The following is an 18,221-nucleotide window of genomic DNA, read 5'->3' as shown; positions in this document are numbered from 1 at the left end:
GTCAAAGTCTAAGTCTAGTCTTTTAAGCCTTTTTTAAAAGTATCCACAGTCTGTGGTGCCCTCAGGTGGTCAGGGAGAGCGTTCCACAGACTGGGTGCGGCAGAGCAGAAAGCCCGGTCTCCCATAGTTCGTAGCTTCGTACTTGGAGGTTGGAGGAGTTTAGCCTGTTTGGAGCGGAAGTGTCATGTGGAGTATTTGGTGGTAAGTAGTTATTTGAGGTAGAGAGGGGCATTTCCATGGAGGCACTGGTGGGTGAGTAGGGAGACTTTGCATTCAATCATTTCCATGGAGGCACTGGTGGGTGAGTAGGGAGACTTTGAATTCAATCCTGAGTGGAACAGGAAGCCAGTGAAGGGATTTGAGAGTTGGTGTGATATGGTCGTATTTCCGCACTCTCATCAGGATCCTAGACACGAATAGACACAAATGTGCGCTTTGTTGATGTTATTGACTTGCTGGAGTGGTAACAAGGCATATTTGCTAATCAATGCTAATAATGCTGGGTCATTATTGTCACCGACGTCCCACTTGGATTGAGTTTTCTGAGTTTTCCTTGCCCTTATGTGGGCCTACCGACGATGTCATAGTGGTTTGTGTTGCGGTTTGTGCAGCCCTTTGAAACACTAGTGATTTAGGGCTATATAAATGAACATTGATTGATTGATATTTAGACTCATGTGTAGGTATATTTGACTTCATATAATATCCTTTGCTTTTATCCTCGTTGTACAAACCCCGTTTCCAAATGAGTTGGGAAATTGTGTTAGATGTAAATATAAACGGAATACAATGATTTGCAAATCCTTTTCAACCCATATTCAATTGAATGCACTAAAAGACAAGACAATGTATGTTAGAAGTCATAAACCTTGTTTTTTTTTTTTTTGCAAATAACAATTAACTTCGAATTTCATGGCTGCAACACGTGCCAAAGTAGTTGGGAAAGGGCATGTTCAACACTGTGTTACATCACCTTTTCTTTTAACAACACTCAATAAACGTTTGGGAACTGAGGAAACTAATTGTTGAAGGTTTGAAAGTGGAATTCTTTCCCATTCTTGTTTTATGTAGAGCTTCAGTCTTTCAACAGTCCGGGGACTCCGTTGTCGTATTTTACGCTTCTTAATGCGCCACACATTTTCGATGGGGTACAGGTCTGGACTGCAGGCGGGCCAGGGAAGTACCCGCACTCTTTTTTTACGCAGCCACGCTGTTGTAAGACGTGCTGAATGTGGCTAGGCATTGTCTTGCTGAAATAACCAGGGGCGTCCATGAAAAAGATGGCGCTTAGATGGCAGCATATGTTGTTCCAAAACCTGTATGTATCTTTCAGCATTAATGGTGCCTTCACAGAGGTGTAAGTTACCCATGCCTTTGGCACTAATGCACCTACATACCATCACAGATGCTGGCTTTTGAACTTTGCGTCGATAACAGTCTGGATGGTTCGCTTCCCCTTTGGTCCGAATGACACAATGTCGAATATTTCCCCCAAAAATTTGAACTGTGGACTCGTCAGACCACAGATCACTTTTCCACTTTGCATCAGTCCATCTTAGATGATCTCGGGCCCAGAGAAGCTGGCGGCGTTTCTGGATGTTGTTGATTAATGGCTTTCGCTTTGAATAGTAGAGCTTTAACTTGCACTTACAGATGTAGCGACCAACTGTATTTAGTGACAGTGGTTTTCTGAAGTGTTCCTGAGCCCATGTGGTGATATCCTTTAGAGATTGATGTCGGTTTCTGATCCAGTGCTGTCTGAGGGATCGAAGGTATCGGTCATTCAATGTTGGTTTCCGGCCATGCCGTTTACGTGGAGTGATTTCTCCAGATTCTCTGAAACTTTTGATTATATTATGGACCGTGGATGTTGAAATCCCTAAATTTCTTGCAATTGCACTTTGAGAAACGTTGTTCTTAAACTGTTTGACTATTTGCTCACGCCGTCGTGGACAAAGGGGTGTACCTCGCCCCATCCTTTCTTGGGAAGCTGTTTTTATACCCAATCAAGGCACCCACCTGTTCCCAATTAGCCTGTACACCTGTGGGATGTTCCAAAAAAGTGTTTGATGAGGATTCCTCAACTTTATTAGTATTTATTGCCACCTTTCCCAACTTCTTTGTCACATGTTGCTGGCATCAAATTTTAAAGTTAATGATTATTTGCAAAAAAATGTTTATGAGTTTGAACATCAAATATGTTGTCTTTGTAGCATATTCAACAGAATATGGGTTGAAAATGATTTGCAAATCATTGTATTTCGTTTATATTTACATCTAACACAATTTCTCAACTCATATGGTATCAGGGTTTGTATATTTAGTTTTGCATGTCTCATGACACATTATATGTATGTAATATTGGCTGCATTTCAGATAGTTGTTTGTGTGCCATGTTGTTCCAGACCACAGCAACACACATCTATACCTTTGGCCATTAAAAGCCAGTCATTTCCAGGAGGTATCACACCTTCTGAGTAGCCTCTGATTTATTAATCATTTCCAATGTTGCAAAAAGTGTGTAGAATGAACATTAAATTTAAACATTTCTGTCAACGAAAATTTGCTTCAGCCTTGCGCCACATGGTCATTTTGATAGTAGGCTATCATAGCCAGCATAGACACTTACGTCATGTTTTGCCTTCATTATAACACTTATAAGACTTTTAAAGTCATTTTGATAGGCTAATATAACTAATATAGACACTTACGTCATGTGTTGCCTTGATTATAACGCTAATATAAGACTTTTAATGTCATTTTGATAGTAGGCTAATGAAGCTAATATAGACACTTACATCATGTGTTGCCTTGATTATAACACTTATACAAAACTTCCATCCATCCATTTTCTACCGCTTATTCCCTTGTGGGGTCGCGGGGGGCGCTGGCGCCTATCTCAGCTACAATCGGGCGGAAGGCGGGGTACACCCTGGACAAGTCGCCACCTCATCGCAGTATATAAAACCTTTAAAGTCATTTTTATAGTAGGTTGTTATAGCTAATATAGAAACTTACGTCACGTGTTGCCTTCATTATAACACTTATATAAGACTTTTAAAGTCATTTTGATGGTAGGCTAATATAGACACTTACGTCATGTGTTGCCTTCATTAGAACACTTTTATAAGACTTTTCATTTTTTGCGGCTCCAGATAGATTTTTTTTTTTTTTTTTTTTGTCGAGTATGGCTCTTTCAACGTTTTTGGTTGCCTTACATATTTGATTTTTCAAAATAAAATAATCCAAATCAAGCAATCCACTTTGTTTGTTTGGCACATTTAAACAACATAAATGTTTCCAAAGTGCTGCACAATAATATTAAAAACAATATTCAAATATTATCCATAACTCCACCAATGACTGAATAAAAAATAATATAATAATAATAATAAAAAAAATATTTAAAAAAATATGATTAAAAACGAAAATAAATCCACATAGAAATCGGGATTGGATTTGAAACAGGCTATTTTTGCAGCAATGGTTTCATTTTTTTTAAATCCAAATATTTATATTATATTCCATTTTACATAATATTTTATTGTATTATATTATATTATGTTGTATTATATTATATTAAATTAACCATTTTTTCTGAGTTTTACTACATGTGTTTTTAGTCATGCATACAAATAATTGGGATGTTCCAATCAGGTATTTATTTTGCTGATTCCGATGCCCATCATCTATAAATAACTTAGATTTATATCGCGCTTTTCTAGACACTCAAAGCACTCACAGAGAAGTGGAAACTCATCATTCATTCACACCTGGTGGTGGTAAGCTACATCAGTAGCCACAGCTGCCAGATCAGCTGATCCCGATCCCATATGTTGGAGCCAAATTTCCTTATTTGTTTATAATGTTTTTATTTTGTTTTCTCTAAATGATTGCTGACCTCACTTAATGCTGAATTTCCTTTTCGGCAGATTTCTCCGCCCACTTCCCCTTGAGAAACCCCAAAGTGTTGACAGGGATGGGACCGATGGTGCGGTTGCCATGGTGACCTCATTTAATTGGGTTCAGGTGGGAGCACTCGGGGGCGATTGCACGGAGGACACAAACAGTTTTTGACCGTGCCGTGCTCCTGTGACAATATTCCATTCAAGCACTCTGAACATTGACTCATTTGCACGCGTCAAACCAGTCACAACACAGTCCCCCCTCAGTATCAGTCCAAAGGTAAAGGCTGTACACCAGGGGTCACAAACTCAATTTACCTGGGGGCCACTGGACGCAGAGTCTGGGTGAGGCTGGGCCTCAAGAAAAGATTTCCTAAAAAAAAAATGTTGCATACTCCTCAGCATGTGTAGTTGCATAATGATGTTTCAAATTGTATCCCTTGTTTCTCAGTGCTAATAAGACACGTCGGGGTACCCCTGTGCTCAACAAAGAAATATTGCATCTCCAACTTCTCCTGGAATTGTCTTTGCTCATCACTAACCTTTCTCTTCACTGCAGGCTTTGAAAGAGACATGTTTGGGGTTGTGGAATGTTTTTGTATTTAGCTGACGCACGGAGAATAATGTTATTTCCGCAACGTGTGTTGTTACGCTTTTCCTCCCTGCAGCAACACGGCGGGGTTTCGGATAGTCGCACGGGAAAGTACCAGGATAGCGAGCGCAAAAAAACGACGGCTCCCGAAGTGTTATAGAATAGAATAGAATACAAAGTACTTTATTGATCCTTGGGGGAAATTCAGCACCACAGTTTGCTCACAATAGACAATAATAATAATAAATAATATAATATATTGTATAAATTATGTATTTTGTATATATTATGTATATATCATATATAATATATACGGGGACGGCGTGGCGTAGTGGTAGAGTGGCCGTGCGCAACCCGAGGGTCCCTGGTTCAATCCCCACCTAGTACCAGCCTCGTCACGTCCGTTGTGTCCTGAGCAAGACACTTCACCCTTGCTCCTGATGGGTGCTGGTTAGCGCCTTGCATGGCAGCTCCCTCCATCAGTGTGTGAATGTGTGTGTGAATGGGTAAATGTGAAAGTAGTGTCAAAAGCGCTTTGAGTACCTTGAAGGTAGAAAAGCGCTATACAAGTATAACCCATTTATCATGTATTTACCATTTAATATATTGTATATAATGGGCAGCACGGCGGGGGAAGGGTTAGTTCGTCTGCCTCACAATACGAAGGTCCTGAGTAGTCCTGGGTTCAATCCCGGGCTAGGTATCTTTCTGTGCGCAACACTAAATTGGCCCTAGTGTGTGAATTTGAGTGTGAATGTTGTCTGTCTATCTGTGTTGGTCCTGCGATGAGGTGGCGACTTGTCCAGGGTGTACGCCACCTTCCGCCCGATTGTAGCTGAGATAGGCTCAAGCGCCCTCCGCGACCCGGAAGGGATTAAGCGGTAGGAAATGGATGGATGGGTGGATTATATATTATATATGAATAATATAAATATATTCTACATATATTCTACATTTAAGTGCAGTCAAGGAACATACGCATTATACAGTCTGATGGCTGTCGGTATGAAGGACCTTCCGTGTCCTTTCCGTGTTGCACTTTGGGAGTCTGAACCCTCCACTGAACGCGCTCATTCTCTCCGCAAGGTCCGAGTGTAGTGGGTGGGAGGTGTTGTCCATAATGGCTAGGAGTTTTGCTAGACTTCTCCTCTCTGACACCACCGCCAGAGAGTTTAGCTCCACTCCCACCCCGTTACTGGCCTTCTCTACCAGCTTGTACAGTCTGTTTGCGTCCCTCGCTCTCAGCCCGCTGCCCCAGAAGGCCACGGCGTACAAGAAGGCGCCCGCCACCACCGATTCGCAGAACATCTTTAACACTTTTGTACAGACGTTGCCTCCTGAGGAAGTAGAGGCGGCTCTATCCCTTCAGCGTGTTTTGACCCATTCAGCTTGTTGTCCATGTGTACTCCGAGGTATTTATAATCCTTAACCATGTCCACATCGACCCCCCAGATGGAAACAGGGGTCGCCGGAGTACTCCTCCTTCCCAGGTCCACAACCAGCTCCTTGGTCTTATCCGGCGTCATAGTGTTCATCGTGTGAGGCAATGCAAATTAAACAATAAAAAAAAAAAAAAAAATTTTAATTGGTCCAGGTTATCGGGGACTGTTATTACTGACGGACAGTTGTCGCAGTGTGAATGCAGCCGGGCACGTAAGAAAACCGTCGTCTCCATGGCAACGTCTTTGTCGCGTTCACTCACTTGCCGCTTTTCCACTAATGCAGTGGTAGGCAACCCAGAACGTTGAAAGAGCCATTTTTGACCCAAATAACACAACGCCATGAATTGATTTACGTGGACCTCGACTTAAACAAGTTGAAAAACTTATTCGGGTGTTACCATTTAGTAGTCAACTGTACGGAATATGTACTGTACTGTGCAATCTACTAATAAAAGTTTCAATCAATCAAATCAATCAATCAAAATCGCTGTCGAGCGCCATTCATATAAAAGTTGTGGGCCGCACTAACACTAAACTTTCATAGTAGGTGGGGGCCGCAAAATAACATCTCGAGGGCCACAATTGCGTGTCTGGGACCCCTGCTGTACACCATGTACAAACTGTAAATTATTCTATGTATTTTTGGTGAGTTGTTTCACTTTATCAACACAAGATTTCCACCAGTTCCTTACTCCCCCTTCACAAAAGTACATAATAACTAAACTAAATCAAAACTATCTATTACGCATTCACATCCTTTTAGCCGTCAAAGTACTTCTGCTTTTGCTTTCAACAGGAAACAAGATGGCCATTTATTTTCCTGTTTATTTTCAAAAGTGGGTTCTTGAGACTCTAATGTTTGCCTCTCATGGTAGAAGCCTGCATCGATTTCTGGAGCTTTATATAATTATACTATTATTTGATACGACATATAACACCTCAAAAATGTTATTTATTATTATTACACGGTACTTATAGTAAGTGTCAGGCTTGTAAAGGCAATATTGTTGATTGTGTTCTTATTAGGTGTGTCTAATATGTGCTGACCTTGGTGAAGAAGGAGCAGTTGCCCTCAGACAGCCAGGCTACGGAACCCGCCACCGAGGGCTAGGGATCACATCCGTCGCCCGCATCCCTCAGCTGATACGACCCCTGGCCCCAGCGCGCCGTCAGCCAATCGTATCTGCCGTCCAGTCGCTTGACGATCACTGGCATGCTCCATCCTGCGGGAGTTGGGGGTTGAATAACCACCATGAACCGGATCAGGAGGAGGCCGGCTTACCCTGGGAGGTGAAAACCGCCTGAGCCAAGCGGCAGTTGTGACCCGTGCAGGTCCAGGAGTACAGAACACTGAGGATCCAGTTCCCCAGAGCAAAGACCGGTACTGGAGAGAAGTGGAGCCTGGACAGAACCTCCTTTTGACTGAAAACACAAAAACAACAACACTTTATCAACTCATATTTGATCTGTATCGATCCAAATATAGATACCAAGGTATCGGATTGATACTATCCTAATGGGATTGATACTTGTGCTGCAGTTTTTCTTCTATATGTTCAGTAAAATAGTCGATTTTCCTCCAGCTTTTGTCCCTCCCCTCCCTTGGGTTGTTTTGTTTAAATTTTATTATTTATATTTACATGTTTTTTTTTTATTTTTTTGTAATGGTTTGTGTCAAACAATTGTGTGTGGTAGAAAGTAAATACTTTTTTTATATTCAATTACAAAGCCCAAAACCAGTGAAGTTGGCAGGTTGTGTAAATCGTAAAATAAAAAACAGAACACAATGATTTGCAAATCCTTTTGAACCTACAGTATATTTAATTGAGTAGACTGCAAGGACAAGATACTTAATGTTCGAACTGGAAAACTTTATGAATTTTTGCAAATATTAGCTCATTTGGAATTTGATGCCTGCAACATGTTTTCAAAATGCTGGCACAAGTGGCAAAAAAGACTGAGAAAGTTGAGGAATGCTCATCAAACACTTCTTTGGAACATCCAACAGGTGAACAGGCTGATTGGGAACGGGTGGGTGCCATGATTGGGTATAAATGCAGCTTCCATTAAATGCTCAGTCATTCACAAACAAACATGGGGCGAGGGTCACCACTTTGTGAACAAACGCGTGAGCAAATTGTCGAAGAGTTTAAGAACAATATTTTTCAACGACCTATTGCAAGCAATTTGGGGATTATAATATCATCAAAGGGTTCCAAGAATCTGGATCACTGCATGTAACATTGAATGGCCATGACCTTGGATCCCTCAGGCGATACTGCATCAAAAAGTGACATTAGTGTGTAAAGGATATCTCCACATGGGCTCAGGAACACTTCAGAAAACCACTGTCAGTAACTACAGTTGGTCGCTACATCTGTAAATGCAAGTTAAAACTCTACTATGCAAAGCCAAAGCCATCTATCAACAACACCCAGAAACGCCGCCGGCTTCGCTGGGCCCGAATTCATCTAAGATGGACCGATGCAAAGTCGAAAAGTGTACTGTGGTCTGACGAGTCCACATTTCAAATTGTTTTTGACAACTCTTTTGCAGTGTGTTGATGCCATCAAATTTTAAGTTAATGATTATTTGCAAAATAATACATAATGTAAATACACACATATATACACATATACATACACACATATATATATATATATATATATATATATACATATGTATATATATATATATATATATATATATATATATATATATATATATATTAGGGCTGCGAATCTTTGGGTGTCCCACGATTCGATTCAATACCGATTCTTGGGGTGACAATTCGATAATATATCGATTTTTTTGATTCAACGCGATTCACGATTCAAAAACGATATTTTTCCGATTCAAAACGATTCTGTATTCATTCAATACATAGGATTTCAGCAGGATCTACCCAGTCTGCTGACATGCTAGCAGAGTAGTAGTTTAAAAAAAAAAAAGTGTTTATAATTGTATGTAAAGGACAATGTTTTATCAACTGATTGCAATAATGTAAATTTGTTTTAACTATTAAACGAACCGAAAATATGACTTATTTTATCTTTGTGAAAACATTGGACAGTGTGTTGTCAAGCTTATGAGATGCGATGCAAGTGTAAGCCAATGTGACACTATTTTTCTTTGTTTAAATTTTTTATAAATGTCTAATGATAATGTAAATGAGGGATTTTTAATCACTGCTATGCTGAAATTATAACTAATATTGATACTTTTGTTGATAATATTCATTTTTGTTTAACTATCTTTGGTTTGTTCTGTGTCGTGTTTGTGTCTCCTCAATTACTCTGTTTATTTAGGTTCTGAGTGTTGCTGGGTCAGGTTTGGTTTTGGAATTGGATTGCATTGCTATGGTATTGCTGTGTAGTGGTTTGTTGGATTGATAAAAAAAAAAAGAGAATCGATTCTGAATCGCACAACAAATTTGATTCGATTCGTATTCGAATCGATTTTTCCCCACACCCCTCATATATATATATATATATTAGGGGTGGGCAAATTAATGCGTTAATTACGAGTTAACTCATCAATCTACTAACGCCGACAATTATTTTATCGCACATTTGCGTATGTTGTTTACATGCTTTTATTTTGTTAACGCCTTTTCTTAACAAGATGGCGTCGCCCGGATGGGCTTCAGTGTCGAGGGGCTCTTGGTAAAGATGGAACATTTGGCAAAATTACCGGACAATTCTGCAAATTTCATGGCTGGCTTACAGCGTGGTCACTCCGGGATCACTTACGACCGCCAGACAATTCTGAATGTGGATAGATCGGGCCGTTTTGGACTGAATGACGCGTGCCTGTTAGACCTGCTAGCTAGCATGGGAATACTTTGCCGGCTACATCCAGCGGCCTGTGAAGCAGCGGAGTGTATTTGTTGTCTGTCTATTTATGAATAATGCAGACGAGGAGTGTTGGCTGAGTTCTTAACGTTTGCTTTCAGAGCGTGCATATCACAACATACAAGATGCCGGCATGGCGACACACAACCTTTACCGGGCAACCGCGCATGCTCGTCACTCCTGTTACATGCTGGGTAGGGTAGTTCTTTTTCTTCCCTGGCTCATAACATCACAATATAGTACCATGTATATGCGTTCAGTTTATCAAAGCACCAAGCAAACAATCGGAAAATTCCCATCATATCAATTCCTAGATATGGTCGTAATTATTTTAAGTGCACTACGCAGAATAAACACAACATTATTAATATTGCTACTACGGAAAATTTGATCAAAAATTCCCTAAAACAGCCCACTACCTATAATATAGGTTTTTTAAACATAAGATCCCTGATAAAAAAAATGTTTCTGCTGTTACCTCAGAAATTGCCTGTTCAGATGTTATGATTGTGGCTCAGCGATTTGTATGTAGATTATATTTATTTTCCATAAAAAACAGGATAACTTAAATACCCTGGCAGTGGCAATAAGCTTAAATGTTTGTATTTACATTTTTTGAGTTGATTTTCATAAAATATGCTATTTAACTGCTACTGTTTAACAAGGACTGATTTAAATTGTGTTTGCACAACAAATGTTTTGGCACTTTTGTTCGTGTGGGAGAATATTCCAATAAAGGTGCACTACACACTACTTTTGAATTCAATCAATCAATCAATCAATCAATGTTTATTTATACAACCCCAAATCACAAATGTCTCAAAGGACTGCACAAATCATTACGACTACAACATCCTCGGAAGAACCCACAAAAGGGCAAGGAAAACTCACACCCAGTGGGCAGGGAGAATTCACATCCAGTGGGACGCCAGTGACAATGCTGACTATGAGAAACCTTGGAGAGGACCTCAGATGTGGGCAACACCCCCCCTCTAGGGGACCGAAAGCAATGGATGTCGAGCGGGTCTAACATGATACTGTGAAAGTTCAAACCATAGTGGCTCCAACACAGCCGCGAGAGTTCAGTTCAAGCGGATCCAAGACAGCAGCGAGAGTCCCGTCCACAGGAAACCATCTCAAGCCGAGGCGGATCAGCAGCGTAGAGATGTCCCCAACCGATACAGGCGAGCGGTCCATCCTGGGTCCCGACGAGCGGTCCATCCTGGGTCTCGACTCTGGACAGCCAGTACTTCACCCATGGTCATCGGACCGGACCGCCTCCACAAGGGAGGGGGGGGACATAGGAGAAAGAAAAGAAGCGGCAGATCAACTGGTCTAAAAAGGAGGTCTATTTAAAGGCTAGAGTATACAGGTGAGTTTTAAGGTGAGACTTAAATGCTTCTACTGAGGTAGCATCTCGAACTGTTACCGGGAGGGCATTCCAGAGTACTGGAGCCCGAACGGAAAACGCTCTATAGCCCGCAGACTTTTTTTGGGCTCTAGGAATCACTAATAAGCCGGAGTCTTTTGAACGCAGATTTCTTGCCGGGACATATGGTACAATACAATCGGCAAGATAGGCTGGAGCTAGACCGTGTAGTATTTTATACGTAATTAGTAAAACCTTAAAGTCACATCTTAAGTGCACAGGAAGCCAGTGCAGGTGAGCCAGTACAGGCGTAATATGATCAAACTTTCTTGTTAAAAGTCTAGCAGCCGCATTTTGTACCAACTGTAATCTTTTAATGCTAGACATGGGGAGACCCGAAAATAATACGTTACAGTAATCGAGACGAGACGTAACAAACGCATGGATAATGATCTCGGCGTCTTTAGTGGACAAAATGGAGCAAATTTTTGCGATATTACGGAGATGAAAGAAGGCCGTTTTAGTAACGCTTTTAATGTGTGACTCAAAGGAGAGAGTTGGATCGAAGATAATACCCAGATTTTTTACCGAGTCACCTTGTTTTATTATTTGGTTGTCAAATGTTGAAGTTGTATTATTGAATAGAGGTCGGTGTCTAGCAGGACCGATAATCAGCATTTCCGTTTTTTTGGCGTTAAGTTGCAAAAAGTTAGCGGACACCCATTGTTTAATTTCATTAAGACACGCCTCCAGCTGACTACAGTCCGGCGTGTTGGTCAGGTTTAGGGGCATGTAGAGTTGGGTGTCATCAGCATAACAGTGAAAGCTAATACCGTATTTGCGTATGACGTCACCCAGCGGCAGCATGTAAATGCTGAAGAGTACAGGGCCAAGGACCGAACCCTGGGGAACTCCACACATTACCTTAACATAGTCCGAGGTCATACTGTTATGGGAGACGCACTGCATCCTATCAGTAAGATAAGAGTTAAACCAAGACAGGGCTGAGTCTGACATACCAATTCGTGTTTTGATACGCTCTAATAAAATATTATGATCAACGGTATCGAAAGCAGCGCTAAGATCGAGGAGCAGCAACATAGATGACGCATCAGAGTCCATCGTTAGCAATAGATCATTAGTCAATTTTGCGAGGGCTGTCTCAGTCGAGTGATTTGCCCTGAAACCGGATTGAAAGGTTTCACATAGATTGTTAAACGCTAAGTGTTCATTTAGCTGCTCTGCAACAATTTGTTCAAGGATTTTTGAAATAAAGGGAAGGTGAGACACCGGTCGGTAGTTTACCATGAGGTCAGGATCGAGGTTAGGTCTTTTAAGGAGAGGATGAATAACCGCTTTTTTGAATGCTAGGGGAACAGTGCCCGAGGAAAGTGATAAGTTTATAATATTTAGCACTGATGGACCTAATAATACAAAAAGCTCCTTGATAAGTTTCCCAGGAAGTGGGTCAAGTAAACATGTTTGTTTTATTCCATTTACACGTTGTAACAATTCTTCTAATGTTATTTCATCAAAACGAGAGAAACTATTTTGGATATTTGCAGTATCCGCCGTATATACAGTCGTATCTGTGTTACTATAACCCAGTTGTAGCTGGGACGCATTGTCTTTAATCTCCTTTCTAATAAGTTCAATTTTCTTATTGAAGAACTTCATAAAGTCATCTGCCGAATGGGTGGAGCTACTGGAAGGAGTCCCTTGTTGGGTTAGCGATGCTACTGTACTAAACAAAAATTTTGGATCGTTTTTATTAATGCGGATGAGATTTGAGTAATAATTAGTTTTAGCTAAGGTAAGCATGCGTTTATAAGTTATTAAACTATCACTCCATGCTTGATGGTGCACCTCAAGTTTAGTCGTGCGCCATTTGCCTTCCAGCTTTCTACATAATAATTTCTGAGCTCTAGTTTCTTCAGTAAACCATGGCGTACGCCTTTTTGGAGAATTTTTTAACTTTAGCGGTGCTATGTTATCAATGGTTTCGCGCAGGGCGTCGTTAAAGTTGTTAGTGAGGTTATCAATAGAGCCCACATACTTTGGGAACGGTGCCATTACCGAGGGCAGTAGGTCAGCAAGAGTCGTCGTTGTGGCAGCATTAATGTTGCGGCTGCTATAGCAGTTATTATTATTATTAGCTTGCCGAACATGAGTCTGAACTTCGAATTTTATAAGGTAATGATCGGACATTACTTTAGTATACGGGAGTATCATAACTTTGGAAACGGTGATACCTCTGACAAGCACTAGGTCTATCGTATTACCGCTGCGATGCGTCGGTTCATTTATTATTTGTGTAAGACCACAGCTATCAATTATAGTCTGGAGCGCCACGCACGGTGGGTCCAAAGGGGTATTCATATGGATATTAAAGTCCCCCATTATAATTATATTATCGGCGTGCGTCACTAGATCAGCAACAAACTCTGAGAATTCACTAATAAAGTCCGGATAGGGCCCTGGGGGGCGGTAGATAACGGCCAGGCACAGAGGCAGCGGTGTGGCAGACTTCATAGAAAGCACCTCAAACGATTTATATTTATTATTTAAGTTAGGACTAAAGTTAAAGTTTTCGTTGTATATTAGTGCGACCCCCCCCCCCCCCTTTTAAGGGGACGGGCAATATGCGCATTCGTATAGTTAGGAGGGGATGCCTCATTTATCGCAAAAAAGTCGTCTGGTTTAAGCCAGGTTTCGCTAAGACCGATGACGTTAAGGTTGTTTTCTCTAATGACCTCATTAACTAATAACGTTTTGGGAGACAAAGATCTGGTGTTTAGAAAGCCCATATTATAGGTAGTGGGCTGTTGTAAGGAGTTGTTGATAAAATTATCCGTAGTAACAATATTAATAATGTTGTGTTTATTATGTGCAGTGTACTTAAAATAATTACGACCATATCTAGGAATTGGTATGACGGGAATTTTCAGATTGTCTACTTGGCACTGCGATAAACTGAACGCATCATAATTTGCCACCTCAGTAGAACCATGTCTAACTCTGACGTAGTCATAGTTATAGCAGAAAAAACATTTTGTGAGTTGTGTATTATTCTACGAAAATTGCTATGTGTACAGGGATCATCCAGCCTGGCGCTGGCTAGTTCTAACTTAACTGACTCCGTACCCAGGCTAGCAGGCTCTGTAATTGCCTCTGACCGGGTTTGCTCTAGTGCAGTTAGTCAAATGTGGCTCAATGTGAAATCTATGTTCCGAGACAAGAGGATAGCGCCTTCCTGGTTAGGGTGAAAGCCGTATCTCCTCAGCAAGCCAGGTTTGCCCCAGAAAAGGGCCAATTATCCATCCATTTTCTACCGCTTATTCCCTTTTGGGGTCGCGGGGGGCGCTGGCGCCTATCTCAGCTACAATCGGGCGGAAGGCCGGGTACACCCTGGACAAGTCGCCACCTCATAAACGTAAATCCCTGTTGTCTACAGAAGCTATCCAGCCCCTTCTTAGGAGAGACTAATCTGCTATATCTCTCATCATTGCCTCTCCCAGGCAGGGGGCCAGAGACAATTACTCGATGCCTGGACATCTTTCTGGCAAGATTACAAGCCCTGGCTATGTTTCTCTTTGTAATCTCTGATTGTCTCATCCTAACGTCATTGGAGCCAACGTGTATTACTATATTCGCATATCTCGTGGTGCGGTTAGCCTGTCGTACGTGTTTACTAGACCTGTTGCGAATTAGCTCCCTAAGATTAGCTTCAATGTCAGGTGCTCTGCCCCCGGGAATACACTTAATTGTGGCTGGTTTGCTAAGCTTTATGTTTCGGGTGATGGAGTCCCCTATGACTCAAGTGTGGTGCCCGGTAGACTGGGGTGTAGGACTAGCTAAAGGGCTAAATCTATTATGCGTCTCAACCGGTACACCGTAGCTTGAAGGCCGCTTAGGGCTGCTACAAGCTGGGCTAGTTAGCTCGCTACAGCTAACGCTAGCAGATGTGTCCGCAACATCTAAAGTTACAAAATTACACTGCTCTAACTGGCGGACACGGCTCTCTAGCAAAGCCAACCTATCCATGAGTAAAGTGCACGAAGCGCAGGAAGCCATACTCACAGAAACTTTCCGTCGCCGAGTGGAGTGCCAGCTGTCTTCGGGAAGTGGTGGTCACCAATTCATTATTGGGCTTTGCGTATACAATGCAGTTAATCGTGATTAATCGGAGAAATAGTGCGATTAACTTTGATTAAAAATTTTAATCGTTGCCCAGCCCTAATATATATATATATATATATATATATATATATATATATATATATATATATATATATATATATATATATATACATATATATATATACATATACATATATATATATACACATATATATATATATATACATATACATATATATATATATATATATACATATACATATATATATATATATATATACATATATATATATATATATATACATATATATATATATATATATATATACATATATATATATATATATATACATATATACATATATATATATATATACATATATATATATATATATATACATATATACATATATATATATATATACATATATATATATATATATATATACATATATACATATATATATATATATACATATATATATATATATATATATATATATATATATATATATATATATATATATATATATACATACATACTAGAGATGCGCGGCTAGGCAATTGTATCATCCGCAACTGCATCACCAAAGTCGTCATCCACCCGCCGTCCACCTGAACCAATATTTTGTCAGAACCGCAACCGCCCGCCACCCGCCCGCTGACATACATCAGAGGTCTGCCACCTTTACCACTCACAGAGCTATTTAAACCCGTTTCACAGAGTAATGAAGACAATGGGAGCCGCTTACGTTCTCGCGGATATCCAATGGCGTTCATCCTGATGTCAGGAATATGGACGTGGTGTGAAGCTGAATATCCAATGGCGTTCATCCTGATGAAAAGAATATGGACGTGCTGTGAAGCCGTTGCCTTTGAAATCTTTAACAACATGTACAAACCGATTGTTAATCCGGCAACATGTGTGCAGCTTCCGCAATCACACGTACAAGATTGAAAGGCATACTATACTGGGTGATACAGATTACACTGATGGTTGTGATATAAACAACTTTGTACTTTGTGTCACCCAGTATGCCTTGCAGTCGTGTGTGTGTTGCTGCGGAAGCCACACACAACAAGTTACTGGACTGACAAGTAGATCGTACATGTTGTAGAAGGCGACAAAGTCAATGGCTTCATAGCACGCCCTAATACTTATTAACTGGGTGACTGCCGGCAGTCATTCTAGAGAATATTAGCGTCTCCTATTGTCTTCTTCACTTTGTGACAGGGGTCTTAAATGGCTCTTTGAATGGTAAAGGATACCAATCCCAGAACCATGTATATCAAATATTTCCGGATGGTTCAACAGCCACCCGCCTGAATCTAATTAAAATCAATTTTTTCGTCTTGTCACCTGCCCGACCCGCGGACTCCGCGGATGAGACCGCAAACCGCGCATCTCTTATACATACCTATATATCTATACTATATATATACACAAACATATATACACGCAGCTACATACATGCATATATAACTATATATAACTATATATATATATATATATATATATATATATATATATATATATATATACACATATACACATATATATATATACGTAAGCACATATATATAACATTATTATTATAGCAGTTGTGTCATTAACTTTTTATTATTCATAACCAGCCCCATAAAATGTTAATAACATGTAAACTATAATAGTTAAACCAGTTGTTCTTAAACTTTTTCATCATGTAACACCTCAGAAAACACTTGGCTCTCCAAGTACCACCATAAAAACATTAAAATACAGTATCGTAGTGGGCCCAAGTATTCATTAAAAACAAGGCAGCGGTTTTATTTTCAAATATCTAATATTTTTGGCCTCCTTAACATTACACACAGTTGAACACTAACAGTGTGTTTGAATATAGAAAAATAAAACAATTTACTTAAATAATCACAAATATAAAAATAATTTCACGCAATTGGGTGATTCTTTAGCCCACTTTTCAAGTGTTGTAAGAGTAGGAGTTGACTATTTAACAAAAATAAGAATCTTGCGGTGTAATTGAAGAAGTCACCTGTGCTTCATGGCGGCGTCGTGCAGTCGTTCCCGCATCCACAGAGCATCTGTCACCGAGGAGTCGTCCAAGGAGAGGAAGAGCACCTGAGTCCGTGCCGGCAGGTCCTCAACCAGACTGGACAAGGACGCCTCGGAGCTCCACAGACACTCCAGGAAGGCTGACTTGTTGGTGAAGGCGTGGATGACCACGGAGCCACTCGGCACTGCTCCGGGGTGGTACACAAACTTCCCACTCAGAGTCGGAACCCTGAACTCCACAGCCTGGTCCCCCGGCTCGGGTGTGTCTATCGGCCCGGCGCGTCTGAACGTCACCGTGCCGTCGTGTGAGGCTAAGCCCGGTTGGCTCGCCTCGTCCTCGGTCAACTTCAGCCGCCGCCTCGGTCTCTCCTCGGCTGTCGTCACGTGAGCGTCCACAATGAGCAGCAAGTAGAGCAGACGGGACCGTGAACGCAACATCGTCCTGCGCTACTGACGAGCGTCAGATCAAATAAAAGTGAGAATCAGATTAAAACATTGTCAGCACAAGCAAAGTTTGTTTTCATTTAAAGTCGGGTCGTCCCGTATAGGCCATTGATGGTCTAATTTTGAACCAGGGGGAGGATTATAGTGGTGACTACGGCGAATGATGTAGGTCAAAAAGCATGTAAACATCGAAGCCACTTTCCTTCGGCGATGTGAAGTGAAATATATTTATATAGCGCTTTTTCTCTAGTGACTCAAAGTGCTTTACATAGTGAAACCCAATATCTATTTTTTTTTTACATGTAAATCAGTGTGGGTGGCACTGGGAGCAGGTGGGTAAAGTGTCTTGCCCAAGGACACAATGGCAGTAACTAGGATGGCGGAAGCAGGAATCACACCTGCAACCCTCAAGTTGCTGGTGC

At 40.9% G+C, this 18,221-nt stretch overlaps 1 protein-coding gene across 1 annotated transcript in view; it reads right to left on the bottom strand.

Moving 5' to 3' along the window:
• Positions 1–17,938, bottom strand: part of si:dkey-256h2.1 (uncharacterized protein LOC337520 homolog) — a 41,663-nt gene extending 23,725 nt beyond the window's left edge. Inside the window, 3 exon segments of the mRNA XM_061915483.1 lie at positions 6,987–7,162; positions 7,222–7,361; positions 17,336–17,938. Of these exon segments, the coding sequence (XP_061771467.1) occupies positions 6,987–7,162; positions 7,222–7,361; positions 17,336–17,793 (774 nt within the window). The 5' untranslated portion in view covers positions 17,794–17,938.
• Between the last annotated feature and the right edge of the window lie 283 nt (positions 17,939–18,221).

Source organism: Nerophis ophidion, linkage group LG11, assembly GCF_033978795.1.
Source record: "Nerophis ophidion isolate RoL-2023_Sa linkage group LG11, RoL_Noph_v1.0, whole genome shotgun sequence".
NCBI classification, from domain to species: domain Eukaryota; kingdom Metazoa; phylum Chordata; class Actinopteri; order Syngnathiformes; family Syngnathidae; genus Nerophis; species Nerophis ophidion.
This window is presented reverse-complemented; position numbering and strand designations above follow the sequence as displayed.